Source organism: Sturnus vulgaris, chromosome 5 (assembly GCF_052056855.1).
Source record: "Sturnus vulgaris isolate bStuVul1 chromosome 5, bStuVul1.hap1, whole genome shotgun sequence".
NCBI classification, from domain to species: Eukaryota; Metazoa; Chordata; class Aves; order Passeriformes; family Sturnidae; genus Sturnus; species Sturnus vulgaris.
This window is the reverse complement of record NC_142247.1, coordinates 73,178,616-73,196,064: the sequence shown is the minus strand read 5'-3', so window position 1 is coordinate 73,196,064 and position 17,449 is coordinate 73,178,616. Positions and strand designations below refer to the sequence as shown.

General features: G+C 47.2%; 1 protein-coding gene across 3 annotated transcripts; it reads left to right on the top strand.

Moving 5' to 3' along the window:
- The first annotated feature begins 3,387 nt into the window (after nt 1–3,387).
- SLC35B4 (solute carrier family 35 member B4) lies at nt 3,388–17,165 on the top strand. 3 transcript variants are annotated; one of them, XR_015804144.1, is made up of 11 exons: nt 3,388–3,581; nt 7,089–7,202; nt 7,689–7,791; nt 9,505–9,554; nt 11,220–11,301; nt 12,762–12,822; nt 13,173–13,282; nt 13,458–13,533; nt 14,199–14,274; nt 14,742–16,425; nt 16,554–17,165. XR_015804144.1 is itself a non-coding variant. In XM_014882558.2 (10 exons), the coding sequence occupies exons 1-10, from the start codon at nt 3,505–3,507 to the stop codon at nt 14,989–14,991; spliced, it is 999 nt and encodes a 332-aa protein (XP_014738044.1). In that variant the 5' UTR covers nt 3,388–3,504; the 3' UTR covers nt 14,992–17,165. The 3 variants fall into 3 exon arrangements, 1 of the variants encoding a protein (XP_014738044.1); XR_015804143.1 differs by having other exon boundaries at nt 16,458–17,165; XM_014882558.2 differs by having other exon boundaries at nt 14,742–17,165.
- The last annotated feature ends 284 nt before the right edge of the window (nt 17,166–17,449 follow it).

The following is a 17,449-nucleotide window of genomic DNA, read 5'->3' as shown; positions in this document are numbered from 1 at the left end:
CTTATTCCCAAGGAATAAGGGACAGGATGGGAGGAAATTGCAAAAAAAAAAACCAAAAAAACCAAAAAACCCCAAAAAAACCCCAAAATCTTCCCGAGGTGACATTTGGGGCTTATTTTCACACTTCAAAAAAAAAAAAAAAAAATCCGATTTATTGTGTGGCTTTAATGCAGTTTAGAGCCAAAATGCTGCATTTTTATGGCAGCAAAACCACCTCAGTTCTCGCCCAAAAATCTCCTAGAAAGCAAAATTAAAAAGCCAAAAGCAGCAAAAATTGATTCGTGAACTGAAAAAAAAAAAAAAAAAAAAAAAAAATTTCATCATCCTGACGTGTGCAGAGCTGAGGAGGTGGAAAGAGGAAAATCTGGAAATGTTAAAAAAAGTGCCAGGAAAACCCAGAAATCAACTTTGTTCGCTGCTAATTAAATGATATTTCGATTTAAATATTTAATTTTAATTTTTGTACAGTTATTATTCATTTAAAATATTAATTTTTACTACTCGTAATATCATTGCGATATTAATATTATTTATCTTGTTATAGTTATTCATTAAAATTTTAATTTTATTTTGCTTTTTAATTAAAAATCTATCATTTTTAAAAGGCTTGATGGAAGATCAAGGAAGTCACCTGGAGAGTTTTGACCCAGAAAAACCCAAATTATTTTGTCAGGTGTGAATTTTAGTTAAACACAAATCTCAGCAAAACCTTTTGAGTTTCCAAGGTCTCATGATAATAATTTTAATTATAATAATTCCCCAAAGAATTAATTTTTTTTCTTGTCAGAAGACCCAAACCAAAAATATCTGGAAATGTCACACAGGAGGCTCCAAATCTCCAAATTTTGGGGTGATTTCACCTGGAGTCTGCAGGAAAAAAATCCAAAATATCCAAAATATCCAAAATATTTTCTGCCTCTTGTTGCTTCAGTTTCCAGATTTTCACATCCTGAGCTGAAAGCAATTCTCATTTCCAGCGCCCAGAATGGAAAATTTTCAAAAATTTGAAACTTTGGGATCTCCCAGTAAGCCAAAAAAAAACCCCAAAAAACCCAAAAAAACCCCACAAAAATAAAAAAAAAAAATCTCAAATAAACAACCCCCCCAAAAACAAACAAAAAACCCCAAAAAACCAAAATAAAAACCCCAAAAAACCACAAAAACCCACACAGAAAATAACAACAAAAAATAAAAAAAAAAACCTCAAAAAAATCCCAACAACAAAAAATAATAATAATAAAAAAAACCCAACCCAAACCAAAATAAATAAATATATTTATTTCAAAATTTAAAAAAAGGGAATCCTGGCAGTTTCAACCTGTCTTTAACAGCTTTGAGGAGCTGCCAAAGTTTAATTCAAATTTTTTTTTTTTTTTTGGAGGTGCTGGAAGTCATAAAAAAGCAGCTCAATAAAAAAAAAAAAAGCTTCATAAAAAGTCATAAAAAAACTCCATAAAAAGTCATAAAAAAAGCTCCATAAAAAGTCATTTAAAAAAAGGCAGCGCTTCATTTTTGGATCGCCTGTGGCTCGTTGGGATTTCAAACCTGTGAGATTCAAAGGTGAAAAAAAAAATGAGATTAGGGTGTAATTCAGATAAAAAAAATAAAAATACAGAATAAAAAAAATTAATAATATAAAGGATTGAAAATGAAATGATCTGTAGGATGGAATTCCCGCGCTTTCTGCTGATCACAGATGGGTTTTGAGGGGATTTCATAAAATTTTAGAACTGGAAGTTCCACCCGTGGTGGAATTATGGAATTTTTTTGGGGGTGGGAAGGAATTTTAAAGATCACCCAGTGCCACCCCATCCATGGCAGGGACTGTCCCGGATTGATCCAAACCCCGATGTCCAACCTTTCCTTGGACATTCCAAGGATTTCCTGGCAATTCCAGCCCTGTTATAAACGACTTTAATGTTTGGGGATAATTAATTGATAATTGTTAATTGATAACTGTAAATGTTCCCGGCTGTCCGTCCTTTCCCTTTTCCCGGTTCCGACGCTCCCACTTGTTTGTCCCTTCTCGGTTCCCGTATCTATACTTGGTAGCCACGCCCACCTCCCCTATTGCCATTTAAATCATATGCACCCGCACGTGCTCATGGGACAAAATTCAGACTTAAAAAGCCTTAAAACAACGAGCCCAATTAACATCTGAAATTCAGAATAGTGTTCTCAGGTTGAGAAAATAATGCAGGGAGTGAATTTATGATCTGGAGCTGGTCTGATTCGTCGCCATCCACCAAGAGTATCTGACCAACATGGCCCCCCGTGACCGAAAGAGAAACTGGTTTTCGACGGATCTTGTGAGGAGGGAAGGCCCCGCTCTGCCCGAGGATAAAGCTGCGCTCCAGTTCCTGCGCGTTGTCCAGCGGGAACAGCAGCGGTGAGCGCAGCCATTCAGGTTCCCCGCCCAAAGCTGAGTTTTAATAAAGGCTTTACAAAGGAGCAGGTCTGCTGGCCCATTTATTACAACCCCAATCTGAAGCCATTCCATGTGTTCTGTTCCTCTGTCCCTTGTCCCCAGTCCCTCTCCAGCTCTCCTGGAGCCCCTTTATTCCCTGGAATGTTCTGGAAGCTCTCCCTGGATCCTTCCCTTCTCCAGGCTGCCAATTCCCAGCTCTCCAGACCCTGAGCTTGGATCCATCTCCTCTCCAAGCAATGGATGGATCCAGGGCCTTCCCTTGGAATCTCAGCAAACCATGAAGGCTCTCCCTTCCCTTCTCCTCTCTTTTCTCTCCCCATTTTCCATCCCAATCCCTGGCAATGGATTCTGAGTCTCCTGAATCCCAGAATCCTGCACTGCCTTGGCTGGGAAGGGACCTCAAAGCTCATTCCAGGGACACCTCCCAGCATCCCAGGCTGCTCCAATCCTTCCTTGGCCATCCCAGGGATTCTCTGGCAATCCCAGCCCAGCCAGCAATTCCTAATTCCCAAGATCCCATCCATCCCTGTGTCCTGTCCCTCTGTCCCTTGTCCCCAGTCCCTCTCCAGCTCTCCTGGAGCCCCTTTATTCCCTGGAATGTGCTGGAAGCTCTCCCTGGATCCTTCCCTTTTCCAGGTGAACATTCCCAGCTCTCCTGGCTTTCCGATAAGAATTATTATTTGGAACAGCGAGATAATTCTTTGACACGGAATCCTTAGGAACATCCTCTAACTGGCGTTTTGGGGTCACTAAATAACCCCAAAAAGTCAAGTACGAGCTGCTCCTCACCACAACCCAACCGCGCCCCTCCTAACGCCACCTCAGCGCCGCCATTACACCTTTCACCCCAGAACTACAACTCCCGACGTGCCCCGCGGCGGGGGGCGCCTACCAGGAGCCGCGCTGAGGAGGCGCGGGGCTTGCCGGGAATTGTAGTCCCCGCGGCGGGCGAAGAGCGAACTACCGGCGAGCGGAGGAAGCGGGGGTGGCGGGGCCGGGGCCGGGAACGGGGCAGAATCCCGGGATCGGGATGCGGGCACGGCCCGGGACGCCGCCTCGTTGCCCGGAGCGACACCATGCACCCGGCCGTGGCTGTGGGGCTGGTGTTCGGCGGCTGCTGCAGCAACGTGGTGTTCTTGGAGCTGTTGGTCAGGTGCGGGGCCGCGGAGAGGATTTTGGGGTGGATTAAAGGGTCAGGGAGCTCATCCCGATGGGATCGGGGTGAGGCCTCAGGGTTTGGGAGGTGTTCAGGGTGGGTTTGGGGGATTTGGGGTGTGCGGCTGGCACTGAGGGGGTTTTATCCCCTCAGGGCTGTGGGGCTCCTCATCCATGAGCCCATACCGGGATCATCGCCTTGTGTGGGGTTTTTGGGGTGTTTTTGGGGTGTTTTGGGGTTGTCCCCTCGGTGTGGGCCGTGTCCTAAGCACATCCCATCCCGGTGAGGAAGCTTTTCCTGGGGCCAGCAGGGAATGTTTTCCATCTGGGAGCGCGATCCTGGCAATCGTCACTCGCTGCAAAGTCACCGAGTCCCCTTGAATTCCCACACTGGAGGCTGGTTTTGGGGGGATCTCACCTTGATGTTTTTGGGGATCTCACCCCATTGTTTTGGGGATCTCACCTTCCTCACCCTGATATTTTTGGGGATCTCACTTTCCTCATTCTGGTATTTTTGGGGATCTCACTTTCCTCACCCTGATGTTTTTAGGGACCTCACCTTCCTCAGCCCGATGCTTTTGGGGATCTCACCCTGATGTTTTTGGGGACTTCACCTCCTCCCCTTAATATTTTTGGGGACCTCAACTCCTCCCCTTGATGTTTTTGGGGATCTCATCTTCCTTACCTTTATGTTTTGGGGCTCTGACTTTCCTCACTCCGATGTTTTTGGGGATCTCATCTTCTTACCCTGATGTTTTTAGGGACCTCATCCTCCTCCCCTTGATGATTTTAGGGACCTCACTTTCCTCACCCTGATATTTTTGGGGATCTCACTTTCCTCACCCTGATATTTTTGGGGATCTCACTTTCCTCACTCTGATATTTTTGGGGATCTCACTTTCCTCACCCTGATATTTTTAGGGATTTCACCTTCCTCACCCTGATATTTTTAAGGATCTCACCTTCCTCACCCTGATATTTTTAAGGATCTCGCCTTCCTCACCCTGATGTTTTTGGGGATTTCACCTGGCTCACTTTTGTGTTTTTGGGGTTCTCACGTTCCTCACCCTGGTATTTTTAGGGATCTCACGTTCCTCACCCTGGTATTTTTGAAGATCTCACCTGGAAAGGCTTGAGAAAGGGCTGGCAAGGCCTGACTGGGAAAACAGCGATGCCTGAACTGGTTTGGTGTGTAAAATCCCAGTGAGTCAGCGTGGGGCTGCACCCCCGGAGCCCTCAGAGCATTTCAGCTTTCAAAACCAGCCCTTCCTCCCTCCCAGCCCATCAATATCCCAAATTACTAAAAAAAAAAAAAAAAAGGATTGCAAAATCCAGCAGTTGGGATATTTGCCCCAAAGCGGGATTTTCAGGTGCTTTCACACCGGGTTGCACAATTCCTGGATAAATCAAGAAGCAGTTCCTGGAAAAAAAAAAAAAAGAGATTTTTGTTGTTTTTCCTGTCAGGGATTGCTCCAACCTCTGCCTTTCCTGCTTGGCTTGTGTTGCAGCATCAGTGACAGAGGAAGAATAAACTCTTTGGAAGCAAAGAAATCTTTGGATTTGGCTTTTTGCCACTCGTGGCTACTCCAAGCAAACCTTAAACTTAAATTCAAAGACTGAATTATTCCAAGGTGACAGAACCCCAGAGCAGCAAATTCCAGAAATGATTGCAGACATCAATGAAAAGCTGCTTTTCACACAAAATCTTCTTTAAAGCAGCTCCTCTCATCCACTTTAAAAATTCCTCACAGCTCAATTCCTGTGCCTTTTACTTGCCCTGCTCACCTTTAGTCCCAAAATTGGGATAAAACCAATTATTTCGTTGGGTTTTGGAAGGAAAAATTCCTCCTGCAGGTGAATATTCCCATAACAAACAAAAAATCAAATTTTCTCCCTTTCCACGGAGAAAGAGCAAGGAAACTTCTTGCTGGGAGGACTCTTTCCAGTTGTCTAGAGCTGAGGCAGATCTTGGATTGATAAATCCAGATTTATCTCGTTTTTTTAGGTGGATCTGAGTGAGAATTGTGAGCCAAAAACGAGGCCCTTCCTTATCTCTCTCTTATCAGGCAGCACAAAGCCCTGGGTGCCAACAGTGCTGATAAAGTGGGGTCGTGTCCAGGGATCTGTGAGCTGGGAAGAGGCAAAGTCCAGTGCTTGGAACTCGATTTATTCCAGCTTTTACAGCTCCTTGTGATTCCCTCTGGAGATGGGAGGTTGGAGATAAAGTGGGAAATAAAATTGGAGATAAGATTTGTAATCCTGGAGCTTCTGGCTCTGCTTTCCTCTCTTTTCACCGAGGAATTTTTTGGATCTTTTTGAGTCTCGGGATTGAAGTTTTGTGGATAATGAAGCTGGGAATGATGTGGGCAGAGGGGAGGGGCTCAGGGTGCTGCCTATCCCTGAAAAAAGCAGGGAAAAAAAGGGATTTTTTTTTTTTTTTTTTTCCCAATTCTTGCATTGTCCAGGTCGCTGCTGCTCCTGTGGGGTGACCAAGGAAAATTTGGAGGAGACAGCTTGGAAATTCCTGTTTTTCCAGGGCATTTCCCAGCTGGAATCCTGCAAAGCTGCATCCAGGGACAGCGTGTTCCATGAGGAGCAAAACTCTCCCAGGAATCCTTGGCCTCGGGGAAATAAAAAAAAAAAAAAAAAAAGGAAAAATTCCCTAAATTCCTCTGGTTTTCTCATTATCTGCCCTGTCACAGCCTCCTCTGAGCTTCTGCTTCCCCAAAAAAATCCTTCCCTGCTCCCTGGGAGCTCCTTAGGGAGGATCAGGGGTGCAGGGGAAGGTTTTGTTTGAATTCCCTGCTGTGGAATTCCTGGAAATAAAAAAAAAAACAAACAAGCCTTGGTTTGCTCAGTGGCATTTCTGCATTCCTGGGTCCCTCTAGGAGGGACAGAAAGGGACTAAGAGATTCCCTTCTGAGCTCAAGACAAAAATTTGTGGATTTTGAAGCCTTGTGGAGTTGGTGTCACATTAAGATCCACGTGGGATTTACTGCCAGGACTTTTTTTTGGGGCTCTTGTGAGGAGTTTAATCCCTTTTAGAACCCACAACCAAACTTCTTTTTTTTTATTTTTTTTTTTTTTTTTGGCATCCAGACATCCCAGGAGAGCTGAAGCTTTTTTTTTAGAGGGAATCAAGCAAATCTGAAGCAGGGGACAGCACAGACCTGAGCTTGGCACTTTCCCTCCTGCAGCAGCAATGAGGAATATTGAATTTCCAGCTGCCTTTTCCTCCTCTCAGATTACCTGACCTCTACCAAACACTGCAGCTTTTAGGAAAGGGGACAGAGTCTTCCTAAAACCATTTCCCATGGGGAAACAGGGAGATCCAGCAGTTTTGTTTTTTTTTTTAATTTCCTCACCTCACTGACTCTTACATTTGAGGAAGGGCTCCCTGCACAAATCCAGGTGAATAAAAGAAAATCCTCTCTGCCTGGTTTTGTTGATCCCAGTGTTTGTTCTCCATGGGATGGCTCTGATGTTTGTCTCTCCATGCCTGCAGGCAGTTCCCAGGATGTGGGAACATCGTGACCTTCTCCCAATTCCTGTTTATTGCACTGGAAGGTTTTATCTTCGAGGCCAACTTTGGGAGGAAGAGCCCGGCCATTCCCATCAGGTACAATCCCAAGGTTTTCCCAAAGCAGGGAAAAAAATTCCTTCCAAGCAGCAATTGTGCCTGGATTTCTCTTCTCTCCAAAAAGTTTTGTATTTTCCACTTTTCCTGCATAAATCCCATCCATCCTGCAGCATCTGCAGAGTTATGGTGGGGAGATGTCAGGCTCGTTTATCAGGAATTTTTCATGGGGAATTGCCATCACATTCCTTCCCTGTCACAGGAACAGAGCTTTGCACAGGGAAGAGTTTGCTGTGCTTAAAGAGCTTTTTATCTCTGGGATTTGGTGTGGTGGGAATGGGAAGGGAGAGTTTCCCTGGGAAAAATCACCCAAATTCACTTTTGCATTTCTCCCACTGGGGATGAGCTTGGTGACAGCAGAGCTGCTCCACACCCTTCCCTGCATCCCAAAATCGTTCCTGAGGGGGTCTCTCAGCATCTCAGGAGCTTCCTGCACATCCCCCCAGGTATTTTTTCCCCGTGTTTCAGGAACTATTTCATCATGGTTGCCATGTTCTTCACCGTCAGCGTGGTCAATAACTACGCCCTGAACCTGAACATCGCCATGCCTCTGCACATGATCTTCCGCTCGGTGAGACGACTCCCACTCCTCCTCCTCCGACTCCTCCTCCTTTCCTCCTCCTCCTCGTCCTCATCCTCGTCCTCCTCCTCTTCCTCCTTCTTTCCTCCTCCTTCTCCTTCTTTCCTCCTCCTTCTTTCCTCCTCCTTCTTTCCTCCTCCTTCTTTCCTCCTCCTCCTCCTCCTCTTCCTCCTCCTTTCCTCCTCCTCCTCTTCCTCCTCCTTTCCTCCTCCTCCTCGTCCTCATCCTCGTCCTCCTCCTCCTCCTCCTTTCCTCCTCCTCCTCCTCCTCCTCCTCCTCCTCCTTCTCCTTCTTTCCTCCTCCTTTCCTCCTCGTCCTCATCCTCGTCCTCCTCCTCCTCCTTTCCTCGTCCTCGTCCTCCTCCTCTTCCTCCTCCTTTCCTCCTCCTCCTCCTCCTCCTCCTCCTCCTTCTCCTTCTTTCCTCCTCTTCCTTCTCCTTTCCTCCTCCTTTCCTCCTCCTTCTCCTTCTTTCCTCCTCCTCCTCCTCCTCTTCTTCCTCCTCCTCCTCCTCCTCCTCCTGGTGCTGCCATCCCATCGTTTCTGCTGCAATTATCCCTTTTCTGTGTGTCCTTCCACCAAAGAGAGCTCCAAAACCCCCCTTGTGGAAATCCTGAATTCCGGCTGGTGGGAAGAGAGCAGCTTCACTCCAAAGCTCAGCTCCAAAGCTCTCACTTTCATGGTGTTGATGATTAAATTCCAGCTGAATGGACAGACAGGGAAAAACAGGCTCAGACAGGCTTTGGAATTCCAAAGGTGAGGAGGAAGTGACAGTGACAAAATCAATCCCAAGACTCTGCTTGGCCAAAGGGATCCAGCTTTCCCTGCCACCAAATTCACGTTCTGGTCTTGAACAGAGATTTGGGATTTGGAATTTGGGATTTGGCCGAATTGCACCTGCAATTTCTTTGCTTTAGAAAAAAAAAAAAAAAAATCATTAAACTGAATCTTCACTTCAGTGTGAATGAGTTCCAGGCTAAAAGATCTTTTCAAACCCAAGGAAATGGAGGCCCTGCTGTTGGGAATAACAAAATCTCCTGATGGCAGCTGTATTCCCACAGCACATCCTGGGGGTGGAATATCTGGAGTCAGCAGAGGTTCAAAAGGATGAAACCAGCCCACACTGGAGGAGATCTGTCCCACATGAGCTGTCAGGCCTGGTTCTGGTCCTGCAGTCAATCCCTGGAGCTGGGCTCCTGTTCCCAGTCAAACCAGTGGGATTTGGCCACGTTCTGGTGAAAAGGAGAAGTCCCCTGGCCAGGAGATCCAATCCAGTATCCTTGATCCCTTTTTCTCATTTTTTCCTGGATGAAGGGACTCAGAATCATAAAATCCATGAGGCAGAAAAAGAACTTGAAACTCATGGAGTCCAGCCATTCCCAGCACTGCCAAGGCCACCACTGCCCCATGTCCCCAAGTGCCACATCCACAGGGACTGGAAATCCCTGCAGGAATGGGGACTCCACCCCTGCCCTGGGCAGCTCTGCCAGGCCTGGAAACCCCTTTCAGGGCAGGAATTTTCCCAATATCCAATTTTAAGGAAGCTTTTCCTTCTCCCTCTCAGTTTTCCTGCTTCAAACCTGGAATTTCTCTTGGTGTTTTGGCACCCAGCACACTGAGTTTGCAGTGTCCCTTTGGATTGAGCATCCCAGTCTGGGGAATTCTGACCTCCTGGTTTGGTTTTCCCTTTTTTTTTTTCTTCCCCAGGGTTCTCTCATAGCAAGCATGGCTCTAGGGATCATCATCCTGAAGAAAAGGTAAATCACAAACTTCATATCTTTAAGGAATTCTCTGTGGTGTTTTGTGCCATCACTTTTCCTGTTAAATATTCTGATTTTAATGATGGGAAACTGAGACAGGGAGAGCATGGAATAGAGGCTGGATCAGCTCCTTCTGCATTTCCACCTCTCCCTCCTTTCTTGGGTGGAATTATGGGCTGGGAGGAGATTTTACCCCCAGCTGCAGGCTCTGTGATGGCTCCTGGCTGTTGTGGGAATGCTCCTGGGGCATGGCTGTGCCTGGGATGGAGCTCAGGGCCTCCCTTCTGCTGGGATTGTGGCTCCAGCAGGGCTGATGACAACAGGCTGATCACAACAGGCTGATCACAACAGTCTGAGCACAGCAGGCTGATCACAGACTGATCACAGACTGATAAGAGCAGGCTGATGACAACAGACTGATGACAACAGGCTGATCACAACAGGCTGATCACAGGCTGATGACAACAGACTGATCACAACAGGCTGATCACAGATTGATCACAAGAGACTGATCACAACAGGCTGATGACAACAGGCTGATGACAACAGACTGATCACAACAGGCTGATCACAGCAGGCTGATCACAACAGGCTGATCACAGCAGGCTGATCACAACAGGCTGATCACAGCAGGCTGATCACAGCAGGCTGATCACAGATTGATCACAGGCTGATCACAACAGGCTGATCACAACAGGCTGATCACAGACTGATCACAACAGGCTGATCACAGCAGGCTGATCACAGCAGGCTGATCACAGACTGATCACAACAGACTGATCACAGCAGGCTGATCACAACAGGCTGATCACAGATTGATCACAGGCTGATCACAACAGTCTGATCACAGCAGGCTGATCACAGCAGGCTGATCACAACAGGCTGATCACAACAGGCTGATCACAGCAGGCTGATCACAGACTGATCACAACAGGCTGATCACAGCAGGCTCATCACAGCAGGCTGATCACAACAGGCTGAGCACAGACTGATCACAGACTGATCAGAGACTGATGACAACAGTCTGATCACAACAGGCTGATCAGAGACTGATCACAACAGGCTGATGACAACAGGCTGAGCACATCAGGCTGATCAGAGACTGATAACAACAGGTTGATAAGAGGCTGATAACGCTGCTGTTGTGGCTGGCACTGAGCTGTGCCTGCCCAGAGACAAGGCTGGAGCTGTGAGATGAATTGGGATAAATGATGGGATAAACTGGGGTAAATGTTGGGAGAAACTGGGATAAAGAATTGGAGGACCTGGGGTAGGTACTGGGAGAAACTGGGATAAATGATGGGATAAACTGGGGTAAGGGTTGGGAGAAACTGGGGTAAATGTTGGGAGAATATTAGGATCAATGTTGGGAGGAACTGGGATGAATATTGGGATAAACTGAGATTAATGATTGGAGGAACTGGGGTAGGTATTGGGAGAAACTGGGATAAATAATTGGAGGAACTGGGGCTAAATCCCGGGATAAACTGGGGCTGAATCCCGGGATAAACTGGGATAAATCCCGGGATAAACTGGGCTAAATCCCGTGGGAACAGCTGCTGCAGGTGCTGGGCTGTGTCCAGCTGGCCCTGGCAGGGCTGGGCAGTGGCAGCTGCCCCTTGGCCCAGGTTGGTGACACGTGTGTCCCTTGTCCCCCTGCAGGTACAGCGTGTCCAAGTTCACCTCCATCGCCCTGGTGTCCCTGGGCATCTTCACCTGCACCTTCATGTCTGCAAAGCAAGTGGTAAGGAATGGGTTAAGGGTTAAAGTCACTCCTGGGAGCCTCAGGAATTCCCTGATTTTTAAATTTTTTTTTAAAATTTTTTTTATTCCCATGAGGTGTCTCCTTCCTGCTGGTTTTAATTTTTCCTCCTGGTTTGGATGCACAGATAACGTGGGTTTAATTTCATTGCAGGTGTCTGTTCACATTTAGTGTAATTTTGATTTGTTCATTTAAATATATTTATTTTCTGTTGTGAGACAGAACCAGGAACAGAAATAAGGCAGGCCTAAAACTTGAAAGGGTGTAGGAAACTAAAAGGAGATATTTCAACCTCCCATATAATTTTTTTTTCCACAATTTATAAAAAATTTTCAGTACGACACGAATCCATCTCTGCAACATCACAAAAAAAAAATTTCAACCAACTTTTACATTTTCTCATTTTCCTTCCATCTAAAAAAAACCAATTCTTACTTCACTAATTCCAAGTATCTCCTTTAAAAGGGCATAGAAAGAAATTTATTAACTACACAAAGAAGGGGAAAAAAAATTCAGAATAAGATTTCCCTCTCCTAACTTTTATAACAACAAAACAGACATACAAAAACATTTAAAAAAAAGATAGGAGTTGCTTTTTGCTGGTAATAAATCTCTGCCTCTCTGTTGATCCAGATCAGCTCCCAGCAGGGCTGGAATTTTGGGATGGAGCTGGCAGCTGGGGCAAAGGGGAATAATTTGATTTTTCCTGAAGCACAGGGAGGCAGGGCAAGCTGGAGTTGTGGCCTCAGCCTGATTTTTCTCAGTTTTTTGACAATAAGCCTGGGTTTAGGACTGGTTTTAGCTCCTGACTGGGGCTTGGTCAGAGCTTTTATTCCTTTCTACACGCTCATCTCTGGGATGGGGACATGGGGATTGGGGACACAGGAACCTGGGGATTGGGACACAGGGACCTGGGATTGGGGACACAGGAAAATGGGAATGGGGACACAGAGAACTGGAAATGGAATGGGGACCCAGGAACATGGGAATGGGATTGGGGACACAGGGACCTGGGAATGGGATTGGGGACACAGGGACCTGGGAATGGGATGGGGACACAGGGACTGGGAATGGGGACACAGGGACCTGGGAATGGGATTGGGGACACAGGAATATGGGATTGGGATTGGGGACACAGGGACCTGGGAATGGGATGGGGACACAGGGACTGGGAATGGGGACACAGGGACCTGGGACTGGGGATGGGGACACAGGGACCTGGAATGGGCTGGCTTTGAGATCTTGCAGTGCCACCGATGATTTTTGTGCTTAAAGGCCGTTGCTTTCAGGAGAAATCCTGATTGATCAGACTCTGCCACTTTTTTTTTTTTTTTTTTTTTTTTTTTTTGTCTGGAATCCCTGCATTCCCTGGAGCAGGGTGGGAATGCTGGGGCAGCTGCAGGGACCTGGTGGCTCTTGGTGACTCTTGTGTCTCCCCTCAGGCTTCTGAGTCCAGCTTAAATCAAGAGGATGGACCCCAGGCTTTCCTCTGGTGGTTGCTGGGTACGTGGGGGGCCACATTTCTGGGATACTGGCAGGAATTTTGGAATTCTCCTGGCAAAAGCTTGGAGAGGAGAGGGGCTGGTGATCCTTCAGCACAGAGGAGGCTTTAAAGTCTGTTTTTTCTGCCTCCTGTTGGTGGATTTTTGGGAAATGTGGGATTGATTATTGGCAGTAGTGGCACAGATTTCATCCCTGCCATTTGTAAGATCTCGGCCTGTCATCAAACCCCGCATTCATTATCAGATTTCATAGCAAGTCTGGCTATTTTAATTTTTTTATTTTTTTATTTTTTTAACCTTGAAAGCCAGATGGGGCTGAGTCGAAGCTGCAGGGCTGTGCTTCCCTTGCAGGTATTGCTGCCCTCACTTTTGCCCTGCTGATGTCTGCCAGGATGGGCATTTTCCAGGAGACGCTGTACCAGAAATTCGGGAAGCACTCCAAGGAGGCCCTGTTCTACAACGTGAGTCCCTGGGGAGCTTTTCCCTGCTCCAAAGCCCCTTTCCCCTCCTGGATTGGGCACAAAAACGATCCCAGGATGGAGCAGGGAGGAGCCTGCTCTGCTCCAGCAGGGAATTGGGTTGGATTCCCATTCCCTGCTCCCACCATGGATTTGTTTTTTTTCCTCCCCTCCCCAGCATGCGTTGCCACTCCCTGGATTCCTGCTCCTGGCTCCCAACATTTACCAGCACGCTGTGCTCTTCAACCAGTCTGGTGAGTGCTGTGCTCCTGGGATTCTCCTTTTCTCTGGAAAATCCCTCTGGGAAGTTTCTTTGCTGCAAGTTGTTCGTGCTGCCATCTCAGGTTGTTCCGAGCGTTTTGAATTTCGAGGAATTTGCAGGGAGGAATTCCTGGCTGGGATGGAATTCCCAGAGAAGCTGTGGCTGTTCCTGGATCCCTGAATTGTCCAAGGTCAGGTTGGAAAAGGTTTGGAGCAGCCTGGGACAGTGGGAGATGTTCCTGCCCCATAACAGGGGGTGGAATTTAAGGAACCATTCCATGAATAAAGCCCAAATTTCTCACTAATTCCCCCACACCAGCCACATCCAAGAGTGATTCCTGGGAAAAGGAACGTGGTGGCTCAAAAATGAGAGTACCAGGACTTAATCATCAATGAGGGATGTAAAAAAAATGGGATTTTTTTTTTTTTTTTTTTTTTTTGCTGATGCTCCTCAGGATTTGCCACGGGAACAGAGTGGATTCCTCCAGCACGGGAGAGGAAGACAGAGCTTTTCTGCTAACATTTTTCTGAATTTTTTCTTATTTTCCATCTGGAATTCCAAGCAGAAGGGCTGCAGGGAGTCCTGGATCATGGTTAGAGGTGGGGAGGAGGGAGATTCCTCCAGCAGTGACCTCATCCCATCCTTTATTCCCTGCAGAGCTGTTCCAGGTGCCAGTGATCGGCCTGACCCTGCCCATCATGTGGTTCTACCTCCTCATGAACGTCATCACCCAGTATCCTTTGTCCTTTGTCCTTTGTCCTTTATCCCACTGGGCTGGCACAGCTTTGGGGCTGGCTTCCTGAATCCTCAGAGCATTCCCTGCCCTCGGGAGCTGCTGTTGGTGTAACTCCAAAAATACAGGGAAAGGGAACTTGGGGTTTTTAGGTTGGACTCGATGATCTCAAAGGTCTTTTCCAGCCTGGTTTGTTCTGGGATTTTGGGATTTCTGATCCATGGAAATGGAGGAGTTTGGAGCTTCCCTTGGCTCTGTGGCAGGGATTGTCACCCTTTGCCCACACAATGGGGGAATCTGAGATTTGGGGTCTCCTTGATTTCGGAGCACCCTGTTCTAACCCTGATCCCAGGAGGGAATTTCCCCCATATCCACACCAGGCTGCCCATTTCCCTGCTCCATCCCATTCCCAAAAGGAATCAATTCCCAATCCCCATCCCTGCTGTCCCTTAACCTGCTGCTCCCAGGTACGTGTGCATCCGGGGCGTGTTCATCCTGACCACGGAGTGCTCGTCCCTCACCGTCACCCTGGTGGTGACTCTGCGGAAATTCGTCAGCCTCATCTTCTCCATCCTCTACTTCCAGAACCCCTTCACAGCCTGGCACTGGCTGGGCACTGCCTTTGTCTTCGTGGGCACGCTGATGTACACCGAGGTGTGGAACAGCCTGGGGCCCTTCCTGGCCCTGTGCCAGAGGAGGAGGCTGAAGGAGGAGTGAATCCAGGGAATTTTTTTTTTTGTGGTTTTTTTTTTCAAAGCAGAGAGCAGCAGGGATTCCCCCCTCCTCCCCTCCCCAACTCCAGGGGGTGTTTTTATAACAGGGGGGAGGTGTTGGCTGTGCCAAGATCCTGGGAAAATGAGGATCCTCTCCTGGGGAACTTGGGGAATGTTCCTCCATGATCCAATCTGGTTATTTTGTGTGAGTCGGCATTTTTTTTTTTTTAATGTGACCCCTTTTGCTTCCAAGTTTTCCTTTTTTTTTTTTTTTTTTTTTCCATTCCAGTGGGAATCCCTGTGCTGGGAGGAGAATGTTGGATACAGCCCCAGCTGGAGCTGCCAGTGGTTTATCCTCCCTTTCCCAGTTCTCCTCCCATCCCTTGGGATCTTGGCTTTTGTGCCAGCCTGGCACAGGCTCCCTGTCCCTCAGTGTCACCCCTGGCTGATTTTCCTGGAATTTTCCTGGAATTTTCCTGGAGCAGCCCCTTGTTCCCATGAGGGTGCTGCTGTCCCTGGGACAGTTGAGGAATCCAGGAAAGGATAAAGGAAAAATTATGGAGAAAAAAAAAAAAAAATCCCAACGTGATGGAAAAGCAAAACCTCCCACCCAGGCATTCCCTGAGCCAAGTCACCTTTCCAAAACTTCTTCCTTCTGTTTTTTTACTGCTGATTTTTATCATCTGTCTGGGATCATCCCCTTCCCAGGGAAAAGGGAAAAGGGGAAGGCTCCATGCTGTGCTGGGAGCACTGCTTTAACCCCAACCCCAAATCCCAGTGTGGGAAAAGGGAATTCCATCCCAGGCAGAGCCAGCGTGGTGCTGCCAGGACCTGCAGCTCCATCCCGAGGTCCTGAAGGATTTTTTTTTTTTTTTTTTTCCCCCCCCAGTTTTCATTTTTCCTGAGCCTGGAAAAGCTGAATTTCAAGTTCCATGGGATTTTTCCAGGGATTTTGTAGATGGGGAGGCTGACCTGGTGTAGGCCAGGTGTTGTTCCAGCTGTTTGTGGTGGCTCCAGGGAAGACCCAGAGAGAGGCAAAACCTTGATCCCTGATTTTCATCTTCAAATGGAATTTCAGCTGGGACTGGGGAGCTGAGGAAGCCAACAGAAATTTGGGATGAAGGATTTTAGGAACAGGGTGAGGTTCTTCAGACATCAAACACGGTGGGGAAACACCAGAGCCATAACTCAAGGTCTGTGGGGGTTTTATCCAGGGATTGTTTTATCCAGAAATTGTGGGATCCAGGGATTGTTCTGTCCAAGGATTGTGGGATTTAGGGATTATGAGATCCAGGGATTGCAGGACCCAGAGATTGTGGGATCCAGGCATTGTAGGATCCAAGGATTGTTTTATCCAAGAGTTGTAGGATCCAGGGATTTTGGGATCCAGGGATTGTTGGATCCAGGGATTGCAGAACCCAGAGATTGTAGGATCTAGGCATTGTTTTATCCAGGGATTGTTGGATCCAGGGATTGCAGAACCCAGAGATTGTAGGATCTAGGGATTGTTTTATCCAGGGATTGTTGGATCCAGGGATTGCAGAACCCAGAGATTGTAGGATCTAGGGATTGTTTTATCCAGGCATTGTAGGATCCAAGGATTGTGGGATCCAGGAATTGTTTTATCCAGGGATTGTGGGATCCAGGGATTGAGCAGAGCTGGCACAGAGCTCTCCCATTCTGCTCCTACTCTGGGTCACTCCTTCTCCCCAATTCCCATGGGACACGGGAATATTTGGGGGATTTGGGCATTTCCCCCTTTTTTTTAACCATGTGCTTTTCACTCCCAACACATCAACCCTGGGTTCTTTGTTACTGTCAGGGGGATTTTTTTTTTTTTTTAATTTTATTTTATTTTAACTTCCTGGCGTGATCAGCGTGTTTGGAATATTTATGGGCAGCAATTCCCTTCCTGCTGGAGGACAGAGGAGGGGAGGCCCAGGCAGAGGGGGCCTTGTTAGCCCAAATTAATTAAATCCAGGCTCCCCCTCCAGGCTGGGGGCTGCTAATTAATTTGGTTTTAATGATTGTGTAGAGATCAGAGCACCTATTTTTTAGCAGAGGTGGGAAAAGGGGAGGAGCCCGATGGGTTTTGGGGTGGTTGGTTGGGTTCAGGGTGGGGTTTGGGGTTTTTTTTTATTTTATTTTAAAGTGAAATAAATTTGTTTCCTCTTCAAAGGCTCCTGGGTTTGTTTGTCATTTCATGCTGTGCTGGTGGCTGGAAAAGGAATGGAATCATGGAATTGTTTAGGTTGGAAAAGCCCCTCTGACATCATCCAATATTCCCAGCAGTGCCAAGGCCACCACTCAGGGATGTCCCCAAGGGCCACATCCACACAGCTCTGAAGGGATGGGGACCCCACTGCTCCAACCTTTCCCAGGAGGAAATTTTCCATGAATATCCAACCTAACAACTCAACATTCTTCTTTAAAGTGAGGGGAAAATAGGAAAGACTCAGCCT

Excerpts from the sequence above, each read along its gene's own strand:
- SLC35B4 (XM_014882558.2), top strand. The coding sequence starts at position 3,505 with ATGCACCCGGCCGTGGCTGTGGGGCTGGTGTTCGGCGGCTGCTGCAGC. Across the intron at positions 7,792-9,504 it reads TGCACATGATCTTCCGCTCG|GGTTCTCTCATAGCAAGCAT; the intron begins GTGAGACGACTC and ends TTTCTTCCCCAG. Across the intron at positions 12,823-13,172 it reads TTTCCTCTGGTGGTTGCTGG|GTATTGCTGCCCTCACTTTT; the intron begins GTACGTGGGGGG and ends CTTCCCTTGCAG.